General features: G+C 39.2%; 1 protein-coding gene across 2 annotated transcripts in view; it reads right to left on the minus strand.

Annotated features, from left to right (window-relative positions):
- Positions 1 to 17,109, minus strand: part of LRP1B (LDL receptor related protein 1B) — a 741,350-nt gene that overhangs the window by 360,510 nt on the left and 363,731 nt on the right. For both annotated transcript variants that reach the window (XM_068949290.1, XM_068949291.1), the window contains one exon: positions 1,225 to 1,344. In XM_068949290.1, the coding sequence (XP_068805391.1) occupies positions 1,225 to 1,344 (120 nt within the window). The remainder of the gene's footprint in view (positions 1 to 1,224; positions 1,345 to 17,109) is intronic.

A 17,109-nucleotide genomic window follows, 5' to 3' on the forward strand; every position in this document is an offset into this window, starting at 1 on the left:
GAGTGATTGGCAGTGAGCACATACATAAGGCAACAGAACCTCAATCTACTTATAGAAAGAGAAAAAATAAAACAAGAAACAAATACCTGAACAGAGAATTAGAAAGTCATATATTTCAAAAATGGGGAAAGAACACCAATTGCAGTCTACTATTACTTATGCCCAAACACCATCCAGAGCTAAGCTGTGTGATCTAGGAGTGTTCAGTTATCAAGTTCCAATCTAGATATGACTTTATGGGCACAAGGTGAAACACTGCAAGTTTTACAGGGTCCCATGGTAGTGAGGTCTGGAGAGCAGCTCACACAAATGAGCTGCAAGCATGTCTGAGCAAGGAGAAATACTCCTCCCTCCTCTTCTTCTACTGAGGATGCTTTCACTCCAGGGATTTAAGAATAGCTACTCCCAGGGGACAGGCACAGGAAGATGAAAACATCAGCAGGGAGGTGCCGACTCTCATTTTGGAGGTGAAACTGTTACGCCTTGTCTGGCCAGACAAGCCCACGCTCATTCCCAGACGAAGAGCACTGAGGAAGGGTCCATGTGGATGGGCACAGTACCACAGGGGCTCGGCCCGTGCCCCGAGCCAGCGTCCTCACAGAGGCCTGGCCTCGGAGCAAGTGACCAAGCTCACCAGCTGGTCGTTCACTTGTCTGTACTGTGTCTAGGCCAGATCTCGCTGAGAGATCAGGCTTGTGTCCTGCCCTCTGCACCTGGAAGCCACTCCAAAATCATGGGAAAGTAAGGAATTTTATTCCTGCTGCCATAAGTGGTAGCCACACGGCCAAACATAGCTGCCAGCCTAGATGAGGTCATGGATTTTACCCATCAGGATAGTTGTTTCGGTGTCACATAATGCCCTGAGGAGTAACCTACATGCACTGCTATAAACTATATTGTGCTTCATATATAATGGGCAGCTTTTTAAGAAGCTTCTGAGTCACTTTGTTGGAGGTATGGGACAACGACTTTATGAAACACTTCATATATACATCTGCTTTCAGTTCAAGAATAGCCACAGAACAGCAATTCACACATGGTTTTATGCTGTTACACTAATACTTTTCACGTGAAACTTTTGTGTAAGTAGATAAATACAGTTTAATCAGCTGATCTCAGAAAGAATCCCCAGTCATGGAAGATTTTTACAGCTCTGTTATCGTCCATCTGCAAGGAAGCACTAGGAAGCCTGGGTCTTAATTTTACACTGTATTTCTTATTTACCTCTGCAGCTTCTTCCATCACTGCTTGCTTCATATCCATCTCCACAGTAACACCTGGTGCCATTCCTTGTAATAGCGCATTTGTATCGGCAATTCATCTGCTGGCATTTGGGTAGCAATTCTGTAAAGAAAAACAGTTAGAGCAAAATGTTACTAAATGTTCAATCGGATTATTCCTATATCACAGACTTCACAAACTTTTATATATATGCACGTGTCTCAGGAAGGAAACAACATAACAACATCACCACTTACACTTACTGTTAGAAATGTATTATAACACAGACTAGGTTAGGAAAAGCTTGCTTTGAAAATTGCATTTCAGCAAGATAATGAAAAGAAAACAGTATCTACTTCTGTCAAAGTTGCTCACAAGTTTATGGTTCAGGTGTACTTTTTGCTCTGCTTAGACCTCCATTTTTTGCTCATCTGTCATTTTCAGTCAAAGTGACGATTTGGGGGGGGGGGGGAGCAAATCTCAAACAGATTACAGTTATAAAGAACAGTCAAGGTTATAAGAAAGGTTTCAACATCTACGCTTTTCCTATCCCTCATATCAATTGATTTGCTATCTTTTGAAAGCTTGTTTTGATTTACTGATGCACATATAACCTTCACAGCAATCAATGGGAGCACATTCTGGTGTAATAATTTAATGATGCACATGTAACGCTGGACACATAGCGGACATAATATACATCATTACCACTGAAGTCCTTCACAGAATCTATTGCTTAAATCCCTCGCAACAGCACAAGACGTGTTGTTAACAGCCAGAAGGTATACTGCAAAAATATAAACTGTGAAAATTTCTGGCATGAATCAGCACGGAAGCAAACTAAAAAGGTCAGACAATTCTCAGCCCCAAGCTGGATGAAGTATATCAATTATTTTGCCAATCAAAAAAAGAGTATTTTAATGTACAAAAAACATTTTTCCCTGTAGAAAAATAAGAAAAGGATTGAGGATCACAGCTTAAAGGGTTGAGCTAAAAATATTTTCCATCAGTCAAATCTGCATGTAGATGGACCAGAAAATAATCTGCAAAGGTTCTCTTATGCAGCTGTCTTAAGTAACTGCATCTGTCCTAAAGAAAAAGAGAAGTCTGGAGTGTAACATGTGGGCAGGCTTAATCCAGCTGATCATTATTAGTCAAGTCCTACTTGGGGGATAGAATGAAAATGAATATGAAAAAGAGTCAGCATCAGCATCTGCGATGCAGGGTTTCACGTGTGCCTATGTCAAAATTAAGCTGATATTTTGGGAGAAAAGTGACTGCGGCTGGCACCCAAAGTTACCACTTACTATAATGCAACTAGCGTAAAACCAGAGAGATATTTCACACAATTATCAGAGGACAGTCCCTAACGTTCTCTAATCTGCACAATCTGCCGCCAGACTAGAGGCTCCTGAACGGGCCACTGCCAAAATCTGTGCTTTTTAATAAAGTGGTTTGTGGGTTATTCCTCTGCCTTTGTGCCCTTTGAATAGCAAGAGAAAACATTTCTGGCTGTAGCTTGCTTTGCTGGTTCCTTGTCTCTAGTCTAGTCCTTAAATCTATTACACCTTTCCAAGAACAAGTCACTTCCAAAACGCGAACAGGAAAACATCCCTAAAGATAAATGCATGCCGAAGTATGGAACTGAAACCGCAGCAGATTATACGGTATCTGTTTATTTAACATTACTATCCGAACAAAATTGACATATGCATTTCATTTTCTAAGCAAATATGGATCAACCAACCTCTACAACCTAAAATTTTCTCCCTCAAATATTTGTGTTATACGATACAGGCAGTAGCTTTAACCGGACGACAACTATTTAACTCACAAGCCGGATTTGGATTGTTTGCACTGTGTCCATAACGGATACAGATAGCCAGCAGCTTAAACTGTAAGAGTGTGACCCACTACATAGCCAGCCAAGGCCGCTGCGGAGGCGACAATACACTGGCAAGTGAGCGCCATTTCGGCAAAGTGACTAAAAATAACCTGTTCCTTTGTTTCCATAGCATGTTGCATTTCATTGATTTGAAATTATTACAGTATCATGTGGATGACTTTTAACAAGACCATGGTTGCATTTTCCTTACAATAAGTATAACTGAAGTGCTCTGGATAGCCCACACATCTCATCCCTCATGCTTTCTACACTCTCTTTTTCACGCTGTCCCTCACAACTGCTCTGGTGTCCTCTTCCCACCTACTACACTTCTATAAATTGCTTCTACTAGGAACTATCTACTAATACTTCCTTCCCTGTGCAACTCTACATTCACTTCCTTATAAGCACTGTCTGATCCTATTGATCAAGAAATGAACTAATTTCAAAATAATTTTCTCAAAAAACATGTTTCATAGCAGGTTGTCAGTTATGGTTTCCAAAGTATTTGGCTGAATTTTGGGAGAGTTAAAACTAGAACAGTAAGAAAAACAAAGTTTCTTCTCTCATTTTAACAAGAGCCAGTTAGAAAAAGAAGCAACTGATTGCTTATATCAAATTTTACACTGAAAATACTTTTTCTAGTTGCCCTGGAGGGAGGCGGCTGGTCAGCCAGCCAGCCAGCAGGACATCCTTCAAACACACCAGCAATATTGATTATCATATCGTTCTGTCTTCCAAATTTTTCCCTCCATAAAATTATCAGATTATCACAATAGTAATTTGCCTCCACTCACAGCTCCTGTAAATAGATTTCTTATTGCCTCTGTGAGAGAGATCTTCATGCCCCAGAACATATATGCTCTATTGCCAGTTTTCTGCTAAACCTGCTAGAGAAATCCACACGCAGAAAAACATGAAATAAAAAAAAAAAACAACATATTTTCTATCTTACTAATGCTTTTGTTTTCTTCACTTTAAGTCACTAATTTTGAAAACCTTTGAGAAAAAAATGGAGTCAGTTTGCCTCTGGGAGCGTTTGAAGCACTGAAGGACAAGTGTGTTATGGAAGACAATGTCTGGCAACCACTTATGGTTCGGTGAGATTTGCAACAGACCTCTTGGGAAGAGGTTAGGAGGTAGAGAAAACTGTGAAGTACCAAACAAGGGTATTTTTAATACTCCAGATAGGAAAGTTAAAGAGAGAAAAAGCAGGGACCTTCATTTCTTGCGCTTCCTGCCTTGCTTTAGGATGAAGCAAAATGTAACCCGCTTTGGTCTCCCTTTCTCAATGTGAATTCGTACACAAAGTACACACGTAGTGATGAATGAGCCTCACTGAGGTTTCCACCTTCACCACAAAGCATGGTATTTCTGCTGCAAGACTTAAAGGAAGAAGCTGAATTGAGGGAGAGCAACACAAGAGAGCTTTATAGCTCACAATTCATGACACAGAGCTGCAAAGCAAGGTGTGACACTTGCAGAAATACAGGGTAGCAGAAGCAGCTGTGAGTGACTTCAGGTTGACGTATTTTCTCCAAGCCGAGGCAGCACCGATAACTCATCCAGTTCTGATTTAGACCATTTTGTTCAGTGTTTTCCTTCTTTCATAGGAGAGATTCAGAGCAGCATTTTTTCCTTCCCTGGGTCCCATGAAAGAGCCTCCCTAAAGTTGTCTGTCTATCGCAAAAGCCACCCTGCTTTCTGAAGTACACCCATGCCACTCTGCTTCCCACCTGCCGTGTTCCTCTAACTCCCAGGTATCTCATTCATCAGGAGAGTAGTCAACCAGGCAAAGATGCTGCTAATCTCATCTCCCCTAAAGTGATATTCCTTTGACACCGGCTCGGAGGAACTGTAAGCTTCTTAGACAAACTGCTCCCGCAGGATTTCATAGGAATAAAATACTGCTTTCATTTGTTCCTTCTGGGTTCAAGGAAATACACTGCTTATCATAGTTTGTCCAAGATGAATGGTATAAGGAACTGCTATCTTCTCTTGAATGGCTCTTCAATTAAAAAACTAACCAATTGATTCAACTATGCTTTTTGTCACTTCCTCCCGATCTGATAGAAGGTTCATAGTTCACTCAAGGTTCTCAGGCTTAGCAATTAACTTACAATTTCTTAATACCATAAAATTTTCAGCTACCAGGGACTGTCGAACACTAGAGCTGATTGAATAAGATGCCTCAGTTAGCTTTCCTTTTACTGAGGGGATGAAAAAAGACTAGATCGACACCCAAAGAAATGCATTTAGCTGACATCATTTTTGAGCCACTTTGAGACCTTTTGGCTGTAGGGGGCACCCAATTATATTTCATGAGTACATCACCTGCATTTCTCCTTTTTTGACTTTACTGTCTTAAGCAACAAGAATTCCAGCCTGAAGCAATGTTGGGTCTGAGCTTCAAATCAAAAGTACCCGTTGAACTTCTGAGCAGGTCAAGAGACCTGCTCAGAACATCTCTTTTACCTAATAGATAAAAACATAGAAAAGTAAAAAGAGATTCCAATATGCATATCTGTAATATTTTAGCCTTTCAAAGTGAATAAAATTTCAAACACTGCTCAGCAATCTTGACTGAAAAATCTTTAAAGGAAAAATGAATTTACTGAACAGGTGTACTTTGCTTAAATATCACCATCTTCGGAACATTATGCCATTCAGAGTACAGTAGCCTAATGTCAAAATGCTATTTTTTAACTCAATTTTTATTATGACACATGTTAAAGTAATACTTTCAGAAGTCACTTATTTTTATAATACAATTGGCAACCTTGGCAGTGCCTTAGCTGTATGTTTTAAATGTGTGTTTATTCATATTTGATTACTCAGTTCCCTCCCGTAGATTTTGGATAACAACTAATATATTTTTCGAATGAAAGGCAAGATAAGAGAAGCCCTTCAGACTTTAGTCAGGGCTCCTTATAAAGCTTCCTTAACTGTCCGTGGGTATTTTATGTACCAACAATGAGACAAGCCGATAAAAATGCTCATCTTCAATTACATCATAGCCCTCATGCAAAGAGCTGCAGGTCATCCCCAAAAGTCTCTCCTTTCCCTCATCAATCTGGCAAAAAGGAATCAGAAAAACATCACAGTTGGTTTATTATTGCAATTAACTCAGTATGAAAGCAGATACAGGCACATCTGTAATAAATAAAACCTGTACTTCTCTTTTTGTAATGACAGTTTGTGCCAGAGAGGGCAGACAATTCCACAGGACTTTGTAAATGAGGAACTGCTGATTATACAATGTTGATAAGCATCAACGATACAGAGGGGGACTAAGTAAAAGAAATGAGATGAAGTTTAATAGTTCAAAGTGCAAGGCAACAAGCTTAGGGAATAATAACAAAACTCCTGCTGTAATTTTGGGACTTAGCAATTTGACGTAACACAGGATCCTTGTCAAACAGTTGATCAGAGAATGACTATGAGCCACGAGGGTAATGTTGCCCGGGAAAAAGGCAAATACAGCGCTGGGAGCATCAGGATAAGTATTTCCCACGGAGAAAGCATTAATGTCAAGGCCACAGATGCTAGTGAGCCCTGCTCTTCTCGAAGAGAGCTGTTTATGGCTGTGCTTGCCCCAGTGGGTACCTGGAGGAAAAACTCAGATTTGAATAGGTTCAGAGAATGGCTTCAAGGAATATCAGGGGAATGGAGAGCTATGATCCAAGTGGAGATGGATAGTTTTTGTGTTGATTAGCGCTGCAAAATGAAAGCTAAGACGAATTATGACTGCCGTCTATATAACTGCCGAATATATCGGAGGATCAACAGTGGGGAAAGGGAGACTAGGCTAGGGCTAGGGCTGTCGGCAGAAGTACAAATGGGCATAAATTACCAATTAATAAACTTTAGCTGAAAATCAGAAGAAGGTTCTTAGCTATTACAGTAATCAGGTTCTGGAACTGCTCTTCGAATGGGAATAGCAGGGACAAAAAATAAATACATGTTTTTGACACAGATCACGATAGATTCATGAAAGACAATATATGGCAAGGCCCCTGAAAAACCAGAAACTGTGTTCATGACCCAGGAAGTTCTTTCTATTACTGCATTCCTAAAGTAACTCCCTAGCTTTTGCTAGAGCAGTGTTCTTCATTATGGAACTAAGATGAATTATTTTTCCCTTCTCTCTGAAACATACCCAAAGAAAAACTTAGGGGGTTTTGTTACTGAACTAGTCTTCTAATCGTACTTCACACATATTCTTCTCTCTCTTAAACATTTGGATTCTTTTTTGGTAGCTTTGTGTTTCATGAATTTGCTTGATCTTATCACTGAGTTATTCACTCAGCTTTTATGATTCAATATTCATAAACTGACGTCTAGACTATTCTTATCACACATATGCTGTAAGCCTTATTTTTCTTTTCTGGTTCATTTTCTCAGTTTTTGAAGTACAATTCTTTTACAGATTAGACTCTTTAATTTACCCTAAGGTTTTTGTTGTTGTGGTTATTGTTTATGTTATATACATTGTACAAAGCTGTATGGTTTGCTTCTCTGACAGAAAAGGGTAGCTGGATTGATAGAATTCACTTGCTGGATTGAAATAATTCAGCATGTTGTTATCTTACATTTGTTGGTCTTTTTATTAGTTTTGACTATCGTACCATAAAAACATGACAAAAGTATAATGATCTTGGTCACACACCTGGGCCCATAACACCGTCATGGTAGATATACCCCTGAGAAAGAGATATGGAAATCTGAGATCAGATTCATAACCTTATACTCCCGCTATGAGTGACCTCAGCCAAAGTTCAGCATAGAAGCTGAAGGAAAAAATTTCAAATAATTTCAAATAATGTGCAATATATGGCATTACACTCAAATGGGGGGAAAAGCTTAGGCTAAGAAGAAAAATAAGATATCTTTCTGCCCTTAGACAAATGCTTAGATGAACATTTCCTCTATCTGTCTTGTGTTCCCTTGCTTCCCCTGGAAACCCAGGTCCAGCTGCAGCCTCCACACCCAGGCACAGCTGATTCACTGCTGCTTCCTAACTTGTGGTTAGGAGGCTTCGGAAAATGCAGGACCGAAGTTGTATTTACGAGCCACTTGAAATAAGCCACCCATTCAGAAAAAAATAGCTTTTAGCTAGATGCTTTAAAGATGGAGGCATTTACAGTTAGGGTCTGCAAGTCAGTGCACAGGTACCTAGCCCCAGAGATCAGACGGGTAGTAGGATTTCTATATAGTGCACAGAGTAACAGTAACCCACAATGACTAGTAAAAACCCTGAATGCTGGAAAGGAATCGCCTGCAGGAATTCAAAGCAAATCATAAGCCCTGAGTATACCGGAAATCCTTTTCCTTCATAGAGCTTAGTCACCTGAGTCTGGACTGCTGGCAGGTAACTGCATCCACTTAAAATCTCCTCCTAAGGCTAGGGTGTTAGTCCTACATTAACATTTCTAGGACATAAGCAGGGAAATTATATTTGAGAACAGTGCTTTGTCCTGAGTACCTTGTTGCTCCTGAATTTCCCATAAAATAGTCACTAGATAAAATATATTTGGGAGCAAAGAACAGATTACAATATTTCCAGCCCCTGCCATTACTATAATCATCAGTCAACAGACTCATACTGTAATGTCCTTTCTCTCTGATTCCACAAAACGCAAACTCCCTTTTTTTCTAACAGCACTTATCCAAAAACAGCTTTGCTCAGTTTAAGCACTTCTGAGCATGGTGTTGCGTGGGCTGGATTGCATAAATCCTACTTAACGTATCTCAACCCTTTATTTGATCTTTCCACATATCACAGTCAAGGTGTTGGCAATCAAAGGTTGCCGAACAATTTGATACGGTATTATTTTAAACAGACATTCAAATTTTACAATTAGAAGAAAAACAAAAATCTTGTTTAATCAATTTGTCAGTCTGTTCAAAATCAGAAGTGTCTTACTGTGATTGTTGTTCAATGAAAATGGACATGTCTCACTGAGTAAGTTCAGGCTGCTTGTGATTAACAAGATAGATACGATTAAAAAATAAGTGTTTTTTTGTCATTTCCAGCCTAATGAAATCAGAAAGAACAAGGAATGTTGCAAGAAGCCAAATTCCAAATTCATACTCCATCACCACTTCTTTTCAGAAGTGAACATAATCATCTTCAAAATATTACCTAACACTATCTCCCTACAATGTTCATGGATAAATTTATTTTTCAAGGATGTACTACTGAGATTTTTTGCTGCCTAAATCTTAACCTACAATAGTTGGCTGAGCTTCAAAACAATTTGTTTTATGTTATGTTCTTCAACCACAGCGTCACAAAACACTTTAAAAGATGAGATCAGCAGGTAGTAGACAAGTAGTAAAATACTAGCTTCACCAGTGGAAACGGCTCATTATTTTGACCTTTTGCTGCTGTAGTTATACCTTGGCTGCCATACGCAAGCAGAAGCTAAAGAGAAGTTCACATGGAAAAATTTAAACTGGGTAAGTGATTTCATGACCAAGGAGAACAGACTCATTTATCTGGCTACTAATATATTAATCTGACTATTAATCTGAATATACGATTTAGATCTAAAAGAATATATTGCCGTCATGTGAGAAGAATACATGCTAATTTAAAGTCATATAAACTAACATACAGTTTTAGGTACTTTCACAACATTGAACACATACTGAAATAGTTTCATTGAGTTACAAAGAATCATTATTTAATCAACGGTATCCAGGACACTTGCACGAAGCCTGACAATACTGAACATACTCATTAATAATCCAGAAGTGAAAGTAGTAACTAATATAGCTTGCATATGGTGCCAAAGACTGGCAGAACAGATCAACTACAGCAAGGACCACCAGTTACCCATGAGCTGGCGACCTGGGCTGGCTAGTAATCTGCACCGGTTCACATAAAATGCATTTACACAGCTAGCTCAAGATTTCTGAGGCTTATAAGTCAACAGCATTTAACTGGCTGACAAATGCTTGCAGAGACCAAAGTAAATTTTTTGTTAGAGGCAGAGTGGGATCTGGAGTGAAAAAAGCTCAGCAGTGTTTCAGGGAGGCAAAGGACGTCAGGAAGCCTCTCAAGGGGGCTCAGGAATTGAAAGACTCTTGATGAGCCTGTCCCCAAAGAGGTAGGTCCCTTCTGGGTTGTCCCTTCACCCTTCACCTTGGGAACCTTCCCAAGGTATGAACCCTTCTCCTCTCTCACTAAAAAGTCTTTAGGGGATCCTACAGGCTCCCTCTTCCTTGTAAATATGTTACGATGACTTTGCCCTTCTGCAGCCTGAAAAACGCACCAGGGAAGGGGCACAGTTAAGTCCCTTCTGGAGAGAGCAGGTGCCACCAGGAAGCGAGCAAGGGCAAGCTGGCAAGCCAGGACAGAGCTTCCTCTTATGTCCCTTGTCCCACGGGGAGATGGCAGTGGGGAGGCAGCCAAGAGTAGGGCTGCTCCCTGGGGAGCATGCTATCCCCTCCCTCCTCCATGGCTCTTCAAGCCCTGAGCTTCCTCCCAGCAGGGACAGCCACGCAGGGCTCTGCCAGGACACAGCAAGCTCTGCATCCTCGCACAGCAAATCACCAGCTCTTCAGGCGAAGCGTACAGCATGTCACCTTTGAAGCTTTTGCTCGAGTCAGCTATCTACACAGACAATAATTAGAGCCAGCTCTCACATCTTAATTCAACCAAAAGCAAAGTCACACACGCGGGGGACAGGAAACGTACGCTATATTTGCCAAATAAAGGAAGTCGTTACACTGAGAAAAAGCATTTAGATTTCATGATTGACAGGCACCCAAATGCAAGGTCTCGTGAGATGCTGTTATGTGGTATTGTACAAGTGCTGTTGTAAGACTGCACAGTTAAGCTTTGGCAAAGTAGAGAGCAGTTGTAGAGGAAAAATAACACAGTGACAGGACTGATATAGAATACTGGCATAGTCCTTGCATTGCTATTTTTTTAAATTGAAAGAAATTGGAAGGTCTGGACATTGTAATGGACCGTGCAAGTGCTCCTCATGTGCTGCAGTGTGAAGTCAACCAGACTAAGTTTCAGACTTCTGTCTGAAAAAGTAAAATTGTGTATTTTAGAAAAGCTAATACATAACTTCCTATCGGACAAAACAATGTCTTCCACTTCTGCTTCTTAAATTTCACTTACTTTGCCCATTAGGTATCTCAATGACCTTGTTCATTTTCATATTTATATACTCAACCTATTTCACGTTCTGCTGATGCTATTTTTTTATGGGCTCCAACACACTGCTGCTGAATCTTCGGAGCATTCATTTTGTAATAATAATGCTTTTAGATTTGTAAAAAAATATATATGCACACACATACATAGACATCAAAGACATCAGCCCTTTACTGCTTGTATTTTAAAGTTATCTCAGTAGTAGTAACTGTAGGCATTCTTTTAAATTAAAAAAAGAAAAAAAATCAAAACCTAAACTACTTATCAAGTCTCAGAGTTCTCTGGAAACATTAATTTATAATTAAAGCAAATTTCTGTTGTAATAGTAAACCACTAACTAATTACTATAAGATCATATAGAAATAGTGATGCACGCTGCCATATATGATTCCACTTATCCCTTCTAGCCACTAGCTAACAATGACCTCTAAGCAGAAACCAGTGGTTGTTATTGCAGTTTTATGTTTATGATTTCCAGCTCTATTTAACATGAAGCCAGATCACAGTATGTCACTGTCACTGTTCAATGCCTATCCTAAAACAGTCTCTTATAGATGACTAATACATCTGACCTCCCCGTGCAGATCTTCCCACTCAAAACCAATTGGGTTAAAGTCCATTTACATTAAGCAATAGCAAAGTTATATGAATTTGTTATATAACATCACATAAAACATGATTTAATAGAAGTCATCTTTGTTAAAATGTGCTTTGCTACCAAAATTACACTATATATCTTAACGCTTGTTATAGTCCAGAAAGCAATTCTGACGAAAGTTTCCTCTGAACTTAAGGGAAACAGTTATGTTTTGAAGTATTATTTATTGAGATGTCATGGAGTAGAATGCAAATCTTTGAATTAAGTCTCTAAACTTAAATTTTTTTTTCTAACATCTCATTAGTGAAGACTCCTGACTGAGACCATTGTTGCCAAGTTAATTTCTGTTGCCATTTTATGTTAATCAGAGTTTTATCAACACGTAGACCAGAACATTGCTCTGAAGTTTTTTAAGTGAAATTTTAATTATAAAGAAATTACGGGAGGCCCTCCACACCATCAACCTTTCCTCCTCGTTTCGTGAACCCAAAACAGCAACTACACAGCAATGCCTCTGCAGTAGCTCTGAATAATTTGGTCTAAAGAGCACCACTTGTACGGGTCCAAGGCACTCAACTGATTCAGATGCAATGACTAACAAAGTAAACTAGAAAGCAGTAACTCCTATCCCACACTTAAATAACGGCAACTGATTAATATGCACTACAGCCACAGACCACACACGTTTGTAATTCCTCCAGCCTCTGTCAATTTTCTTGTACAAAATGCTCTAGCTGAAATTCTTAACGCTGCAACTCTCAGTACTGTGGATGTTATCTATATATAATGAAATCAATAGAAAATGTTTCATTTATTCCTAGTGGCTGCCATGTTTGGATCTTAAAACATTTCTACAGGCATTAACATTTAATCCATTCAGCAAGTTGAAAGAAATTTTTTTTTTTTAATGTTTTCCACAACTTGGAAGCCACATTCTAGGTCACTGTAAGTCACACCAATCTTCTGAGGTTTAGATGTGCCTCACCTTTGCCCACATGATGGAAACAACATCACTAATGGTCACAAATGCTTACTGATTCCTCCCAAATCAGGCAAGGTTAATTGCCTGCTGCTCCTTGACACATCTTGAGCCTTTCTGCCATCAGTGATCACTAAATCCTTTTTGATCACCTGGGGTGAGATGCAGGCAGACAGTAGTTAATATACTTATTTTTACAGGAAAGCAATTTATAAAAGCATATCTATACAGATAACAATAATGTGCCGTGAAGACCGTATTGTACATTTATACTGTGGGGCGCTTAGTTTGCTTGTTCGGCTAGATACTCAGCTTAAGAAAAAAAGATTAAATGTCCATTACGCAATGCCATTCTAGGAAGAGTATTATTTAACTACAATGTACTGGCTTCTAACTCTGTGAGCAAGTTTCATCAGCGAATAAACTCTGTGCAGATGAAATGTCATGTAAGTCAATAACAAAGGATTATAAAAAAACTCAGTATAATTGGTGTTCAATGTCAAGTCAGAAATGGAAAAACTACCAAGGTTCAGGATTGATAATATCTCAGCTTTTTCTACATCCATGTTTCTTTAGACAGTGCAACTCAAGAGCTCTAGGATCAAAAACGTATGTCCAATTCATACTTTATCATGTATTAAACCCATTTGGACAACAGCTGATATTCTGCTTTCAGCGCCTACTTCGCCCTTCTATCTTCACTGTAAATTGCCGATTGGTCTTTCAGAAATATGAATAATAATAAGATATAAAATGTTTTAAATTATCAAGCCTTTATTAAGAACAGTTTGTAACATTTTGTAACATTTTGTAACAGTGTAACATTTTCTGTTTGTAACAGAAGACAGACTGCTGGGAAATGATGGTATAGACAAGCTCTGCCTCTCACTAGGAGTTTGGCAGAAGAGGTCCATGCAAGAAGTGGAGTGCTGGCAATTCAGTTCACTACTGCCATAAAATGGGACGGTAGGGTCTCTCTGCCAGGCCGACTTCTGTGCGAACAGAGCAGGCTGAGGAAGCTCCTGGTTCGTCTTCCCATCCTCTGATGCCGTGAGGGGGCACAGGATTCCGGTCCAGGGTTTGTCCCCTGCATTCCCAAAGGGACCAAGCTCCAGTGTTGGGACACAAGCTTCACAGATGTTAGGGAGGTCTGCACATGGTCACAAGTGCTCTCTGGAGCATAAAAGCTGTATGTGCTGAACCCTGTAGACCATCTGAAAACATAAGCAAGGAATTTGTGTATTTATAGGAATTTATATGTCCAAGTGTCCAGTTCACGGCCCAGTAAGTTAACATTCCCTACTGCATCTCAAAAAGATATGGCCTGGGTTGCAGTGCCAAGTTCTTCTGAGGGACGCCAAGATGTTTCCGTTCTCTTCTAAAGTAACGATTTGTGCAGCTAAAAGACCACTTTAGCATCCATCGTTGGTCTGTGGCCTCAACAAATGCTGCAAATCTAGTGCAACAGATTAGATTAGTGCAATAAAGCTGGGAATAGTGTGGGAGTGCTACACATTTTAGAGAGGCTGAAGGATTATTACTTTTCTTTTCCTGATACTGGGGGGAAAAAAAGCTAGCATCTTTATTTACTTTGCTCAGTTCTCAGTTATGTGGAAAAAACATAATTAAATCATTTTGAAGACATAAAATACACCTATAATAGCTTTTTCCAATGTTCAATTTCATGCTTCTTCATGGAAGTAGTACCTCAGAAATTGCTTCTCTTCATGAATACAACTTCACTTGACAGATAAAATCCTCAAAAATTGCCAGGCAGAAACCTCAAGCTCATGAGGCAGTGCCTTCCTGGAAATTCAGCCAAGGACTTGGAATCAATTACATACAGGGACTGAATAACAACCCATTGCAGAGCACCAAGCGTGCAACACAAGAAGGGAATTTTTTTTTTACAGGTAGAACTAAACCCACTGAAAGGTAAGAGAAATGACTTTAAGCAAGGAGAAAATTAAAACTGTTACCAAGTAAAAATTATATTAGACATGTAAAATTCTTATTCAATAGTTATTTTTGCCTGGTAGACATTTAGACATCTATCATTCTGAACTATGCAGGGGTTTGGAATAAGTGATATATTCTTTCGAAAGCAACATTTACAGTCTTTGCCAGCAGAGGAGTCTAGTTATTTAAATTTCTCTCACTGTAGCAAGCATGGTCAGATTGCAAGGTGGCTTCTGGAGGGAGAGTCTTTGCCCCACTGGAGGCGTAAAACTCATGACTAATTCAACCTGGGGTTGTGTATGGCTGCCAGTGTCCAGAAAGGCTCACTATTGCCAATATTCAAAATACTGCAAGTGTCTACATGATTTTCTTAATAGTTTACTTACTGGAGAGTTACAAGTACATGACTCTTGCCTCACACATGTATGTCAGCGTGTAGAAACTTAGATGTTCAGAAGAGCTAGAAATGGTGAAGCTTTGCATCCCAAAGCCTATAAAACCACCATCGCTTGCACCTACTCTGCTGATGTTTGGAATGGGACCCACCATTATTGTATGCTTGATATTTTGTCATCATCTCACCTTCTACTCAGCTACTAGGATTATGTATCTGTAAGTTTTCTGAAAGTGCTGAATATACTTAAAACACCAGCTGAAAACATTAAATTAGCAGTAACATTGTAAAGTATGGTAACATTTCCTGCCATTTTACCATGGCTCGTCTTTCTTCATTGCTTTTCTTATATTTTACCCTACTAACGAGTCTTTAGCCCTTGGCAATGTGTAATTGATTCAGTGTTGCTGAGTTTGAAAGCAATAGGAGTACAAAAATTGCTTTTTATTCACTGCTTCATTTAGTAGTAAGTCAATGATCTATCCAGTACAGCAGCTCCACTGCTCAAAATCATTATTGCTCATACATGCTACTGTCATAGGCACAATAATCCATAGGAAAGCTTAATCTAATTTTCACTAAATATTTTTATTATAGGATTATGACATTTGTTATTTTTCATAGTGGACTTCCACAGCTGTTGTTTTAGTTTTTTCTTCCAATCACTCCAAGCCTCTAGAGCCCAAAAGAAAGTCCTTCCTATAGCCAATGCTGTAAAGCAAACAACTGGAAAGTGGCATACAGCAATGATGAAACTTTTCAGTCACTATTATCTTTCATGGTTCAGTAACAGCTATATTTTTAGGTAACTTTACATATATTTAACTATAGGCGAAGAGGAAAATGCACAAAGGTTTTCAAATGAGAAGTCACTGACACGTATTATTAGTGGGGACAGCATAAATAAATGTCCACATAGGTCACAGTCTGTCTCTTTAGAGTCATTCTCCAAGGTGTTAGTAGAAAAGGCTGATGAATAAGTTAACGTAACACGATATAAGTTCTCAATACCAATTTCAGCAGGCCAGAAACTGAGATTACTAGATGCACCCCGGTGAAGGATAACACAGAAAGCCAGCGACCGATGTGCTTTAGAGGTTAAACTGTACCACAAAGATCAGCCCCTACTTCTAGCTCCTGAGAATACACAAGGAATTGCCCGGTGTTTGCACAAGGGCTCCATGTATTACTTCAGCATCTAGCTACTATTTCCTGGCACGTTAAAAGCTAACTCAGCTCTCTCCTGGCTTCTGGAGGAAGAAGAAATCATTAACAAAAAAAGCAAAAAGCCTCTCTTTCTTTTTTCTCCAGTTTCCTTACTACAGCTTCTGATTTTTTAGCGAGCAGGTGGACTGTGTTTAGTGCTCGGCTTAAGACAATGAAGTACTGAGACAGGCGTGGTGGGGATCGTTGCTTTGCTCAACCTCTGTTTTGATATATTCTCTTCATGATGGATACAGCACAATTTTAGCATCTTTCAGTGTAGTTTATCACAACTCTTTCAGGCAGCAGCACAGGAAATGGATATATACCTGTAGTTGCTCCATCTCCCTCAGCTCTTTCTGAGTTTGGCAGAAAACCTGACCATTTTCTTGTTAAATACCTATTACACTTCAGCTCTTCAGGACTCAGTCAGCAGAGGCGCACCCTAATTCAGAAGTTAATAAATAAATGCATTACTTGAATTCACCTTCACAGTTATTTTTGCATCTCACCATCACCAAAATGGAATTTTGAAAGGTTAGATTTCTCAGGAATAAAACAATCCACGTTTTGCCATACTGTTAATTCTATAGTATATAAAAATAAGTTATACTTAATGGTTAGAAATAAAAATTTATAACTAATTATTAATACACACACATAGTTTTAACTACTGCTAATTATACATGCTTGC

This window comes from Struthio camelus, chromosome 6 (genome assembly GCF_040807025.1).
Source record: "Struthio camelus isolate bStrCam1 chromosome 6, bStrCam1.hap1, whole genome shotgun sequence".
NCBI lineage: Eukaryota > Metazoa > Chordata > Aves > Struthioniformes > Struthionidae > Struthio > Struthio camelus.